The sequence below is a fragment of the Humulus lupulus genome, chromosome 9, assembly GCF_963169125.1.
Source record: "Humulus lupulus chromosome 9, drHumLupu1.1, whole genome shotgun sequence".
NCBI lineage: Eukaryota > Viridiplantae > Streptophyta > Magnoliopsida > Rosales > Cannabaceae > Humulus > Humulus lupulus.
Genome location: NC_084801.1, coordinates 32,905,399 through 32,910,277, shown reverse-complemented (window position 1 = coordinate 32,910,277; position 4,879 = coordinate 32,905,399). Strand labels below are relative to the sequence as shown.

Below are 4,879 nucleotides of genomic sequence, written 5' to 3'. Positions count from 1 at the left end.
TCAGTGGTAGTACCTTGGTGCCAAGATCAGCAACATTTTCTTATGTAGGCACCTTGTCAAGGTCTAGAACATTTTGTTCAATCTTCCACCTTATCCAATACATCCTAATATCTAAGTGCTTTGATCGCTCATGATACACCGGGTTTTCACTGAGGTAAATTCCAAATATTTAACTTAAGATTAGACTTTAATCCCCCCCACCCAAAAAAAAAAAGTTGAAATGTATGGAAATTTGTAAAAATGATAATTTACTTTTCCTTTTTCTTTTACGTATAAAGATTGGTTGCTTTCTTTTATGAAGAATATGTTTCTAATGATTATTTGGATCCTCCGACTCTCCAACTAAAATTGTCTTTTAAAGAACCCAAATATCAACCTAGTTCATTAATAACATTATGCAATGTTGCGAGATCAGATAAGACTATTCTTCCTATAGAAAGGTGTTTAAAATAGAAATTACCAGCATGTAGTTTGCCTGAAATGAGGAGAACCAAAAAGGCAATATTACAGAAACACATTATATATTCAGAATTGCCAACATAGATACAATTACAACAAAGCCAATAAACTTGTTAAACCATAGCTTTGTTTTCATGGTGAAAATAAAGACAATATATCACTCGACCGCCTTCTTCATCTTCTTTTGCTAAAGGCTACTGAGACTATTAATGGTTCCTTCTTCCATTTCCTGCGTTTAAGTGAGAATTTTTCTTTCTTCTTTTCCCTGATTTACGCCACCTTCGTTCTCCAACATATTCTTCAATCATAGACTCAATTTTTGGATGTGAAAGCATAACATATCCCATAGAAATCCCAAAAACAAGTCCACATCCATACCCGATCAGTGCAAATTTCCAATCAAAAAGCTTTGCAGAGTCTGTATCACCTTCTGGTCCAGATGGTGGCTGTTGTGTGCTGTGCTCACCGCATCCTTTCGACAATGGAAATCCACAGAGTCTTAGATTTTCACCATATGAGTCACTTCCGAACGTGTTGAACTGCTTGCCGCGTGGTATGGCTCCAACCAATTGATTCCGCGAAAGGTTTAGGACTTGAAGAGATGTCATATCTGTAAATTGCACTGGTATTTCTCCTCCAAGCTCGTTTGATGATAAATCTAACCACTCGAGATTAGTCAAGTTTGCCATTGATGCTGGAATAGAGCCACTGAGCTTATTATGGGAGAAGTTGAGCCCCTTGAGCGACTTGAGATTTCCTATCATCTTTGGAATATGTCCCTCAAAAGTATTTGATGATAAATCAATGGTTGTGAACATGGATTGGATTCGGACCATGTCAACAGAAAAACCTTTCAATACAACTGTCACGGAGTCATAATAATATCCTGCTCTATGGATATATTTTCCCATGTATTCCAATGTATCTTTGTGTGAATCCATCATGGCCAACATTATTTCAAAATATTTTGTGGGCAAATGACCACTGAACTCATTGTGAGAAACATCAAGGATTCTTAAATATCGAAACGGCAGCCATCCCAAGAACTTAGGATTACCAATGGGACCATGGAAGTTATTAGATCTTAGAACAAGAACAGTTAGGATTGGAAGTGTTTCCAGCCAGTGGGGGAAGGTGTCATTGATTTTGTTGTTCCCAATGTCTAAAATCTCTAAGATTTTGCAGTTGGCTAAGCTTTTTGGCAAACCACCTTCCAATTGATTACCATTAAGGTTGAGAGTCCTTAATCCAGAATATTCTCTAAAAGTTGAAGGGATCATGCCATGAAACTTATTCAACTGCAAATTTATGATCTGAATGGAACTTAAATTAGTGAGGCAAGGAGGAATCATCCCAATGAAGTTATTATTGGACAAATCTAGCACTTCAATTGTTTTTAGCTTGCAAATCATAGAAGGCAGTTCTCCACTTAGTTGATTGTTTGAGACGAAAAATACATATATGGATGATGATGGCATTGGAAGACCCCCTTGAAGCATGTTGGAGCGAAGATCAAGATATACCATTCCTTTCCATGAAGCTAGCTCAATGTCAGTCAAAAAATTATGAGAAAGATTTAGATAGTACAAGGAACCTGTCCCTACTTCTCCAACCCATTTAGGAACACTTCCTTCAAGTTGGTTATGAGAAAGGTCCAAGAATCCTATATTTGTCAAGGCTTTTATGAAGTGTGGGAACTGGTTTATATTGCAGGAAGACAGAAGCAAGTTTTCAAGCCTTGGCAAAGTATAGTTAATGGAGCCAGAAGAAGCTGATGAAAAATTGTTGGATGAAAGATCAAGAGACCAGAGTTCTTTGAGCTTTGAGAATTGACTAAACTCTATGGCACCAGACAATTTATTTGAAGAAAGGTCTAACCCTGTAAGATTAAATTGTTCAGAAATAGATCTTGGAATTGTGCCTTCTAATTTATTATGATGTAAATCAAGGAAAACTAAGGAGCGGGTTTTGAATTCATTAATGAAACCATAGAATTGGTTCCCATGAAGATCTAAAAGGTATAAGGAAGGAATAACATACAACCATGAAGGCAGGGTCCCATTGAACATGTTATCAAACAACTTTATAGATCTCAATTGCAATGGAACAATATTCTTGCCATAAGATTCAGGAAGCTCCCCTACAAAGTTGTTGCTCGAAAGATCTAGAGAAGTAATTCCTTCGAAATTCAAAGAGTTCCATGGGAATGGACCATGAAAATTGTTTGCTGAGAGGTCTAAGGCAATAATCTGTGTGAAATTACCAAGCAAAATAGGATATGTTCCTATGAATTTGCATTCACGGAGGAGCAAAGTATTCAAATTCTTTGAGTTTCGTGTGAGATGAGCTAAATCTATAGAGAATTCAGTTGAAGAAAGATCTAATTTCTTGAGTTGACTGGTCCAGTTAGACCTTGGAAAAGAACCAGTAAGATTATAATTTTTATCCAAGTAAAGCTCTTGCAGATTTGGAAAGTGAAAAATATTTTCTGGGAAAATACCATGCAATCCAATACCTCCGAGATTGAGATATCTTACAGAGGATGACAAATTCACAAAAGAATTAGATGATAGAGAAGATGTGTAAATATTGTCATGCAGATCAAGGTCTATAAGTTGAGTTAGGTTCTCAATAATTCTTTTCAAGGTTGAAGACTCAAATTCCAAACTCAAAGAATGTAAATTAAGTGCATTCAATTTGGATAGTTGAGAAATCTCTAATGGAATATGACCAGAAAAACCACTACTAGAGAGATCAAGGTGAGTCAAATGAGTGAACTTACTGAACTGAGATGAAATAGTGGAACCATCAAGATCATTTGAGGAGAGGTTTAGACTCCGGAGATGGGTGAGGGAGAAAAGGCTGTTATTTGAGAGCAAACTCCCTTGAAGCCCACTGCAGCTAACATCAAGTTTTATCACGTGACCCGTTAACTCGTCGCACGTGATTCCTTTCCACTTGCAGCAATTTGTTCCATTTTTCCAAGATCTTGTTTTCGCAGCATAACAAAAGCTAGTGTCTATAATGGAAAAGGAGTTCTTGAATTGGAGCAAAGCATAATTTTCATGAAGATGGCATAATGGTGTTGCAGAGGAACTAATGAAAAAGTTTGACTGAGAACAAAACAGGATAAGCAGAAGACATATTAGACTAAATAATTGCCTCATTATTAAGCTTACGAAATAGAGCCAATTAAGTTGTACATATACAACTTTCTTTTGCTGTTCACAGTACGCCTATTTATACTTCTACGAAGTCGTCCCAAGTTTTTTTTCATTATTATTTTTATTTTAAAGTAACTTTCACTTGGTTCACTTGGTTTATGTGCTTTGAAATTTTCAAAAAAGTCAATCTTCGCAAGTGTTGGCATGGAAAAAATGATATCATATTGAGTTTTACGCGTAAAACTTTTTAATATATGTAATATAACCCAATTTGATAAAGAGACAATTTTTTATTAACCTCAACATATCTCCCTAATTTAAATAATTTCCATGTACATTATTTTATAATTTACATGGGTTTTTTTAATAAAGTAATTAATTTATATTTGTTTTATCCAACAAAATTTATTTTTAATGACAATACTTTCGTGTGGGAACCTAAACTTTCCATTCTAAAAAGTGGAAAGCTAGTTATGCCTTTATTAGAACAAGAAGACGGAAAGAACAAGGAAACGGAAACAGATTTTGGAATAGTGGGTTCACACGTGAAAGTTTCTTACCAAAAAAAAATAATTTTACAACTACAAATATTAGCATTAATACAAAAGCCAGCAAAAAAGAGAAAACAACAAATCCCATCGTTAAAACTTAAAAAATTCCAGTTGCTGGTACTGGCTGGCTTGAAAAGTCTCACGATTTCTTGAAGTTTTGGAGGGAGTTCTTCAACTGGATGCAATGTGGAGCAAGAAATTGGTCATATGAGTGAAGTAATCATAATTATGTATTGTTAAATATACCTAGTGAGAATACGAAAGTTCAGATAGAGAGAGGAAAATGAATCTCTCATCTAATCAATGATCCAGAGAGAGAGAGCTAGATTGAATATATATACAGTACAGGAATACAAAACAGATTCCGAAAATAATGGAGTTTGTTAGAATCTGTTACAATACAGAGCAAAGACAAATCAGCTCACTAACAAACTATGAGCTGTCTATAACTAACTCTAAGCTCTCGTTTGGCTTTGGATTATCTAAGGCTTTTACAGAACTTGGTTCAATATTCCCCCTCAAGCAGAAAGGGGATGGTTCCACTTGAAGCTTGGTTCGAAGCCTTAGAAATTGCTCAGCTGATAGTCCCTTCGTCAAAACATCTGCTATCTGATCAAACGTTGGAACGTATCTGATATCAATGGCCTTGTTCAGTACCAAGTCTCGAACAAAGTGCACGTCAATCTCGATGTGTTTCGTTCTAGC

General features: G+C 35.7%; 1 protein-coding gene across 1 annotated transcript; it reads right to left on the bottom strand.

Annotated features, from left to right (window-relative positions):
* Positions 1-665: 665 nt before the first annotated feature.
* LOC133799592 (receptor-like protein 6) lies at positions 666-3,626 on the bottom strand. Its single transcript, XM_062237594.1, has one exon. It carries the CDS (start codon positions 3,624-3,626, stop codon positions 666-668), a length of 2,961 nt encoding a protein of 986 aa, XP_062093578.1.
* Positions 3,627-4,879: the final 1,253 nt, after the last annotated feature.

Bases quoted from the DNA above. Each gene is read 5' to 3' on its own strand.
- LOC133799592 (XM_062237594.1), bottom strand. From the start codon at position 3,626: ATGAGGCAATTATTTAGTCTAATATGTCTTCTGCTTATCCTGTTTTGT.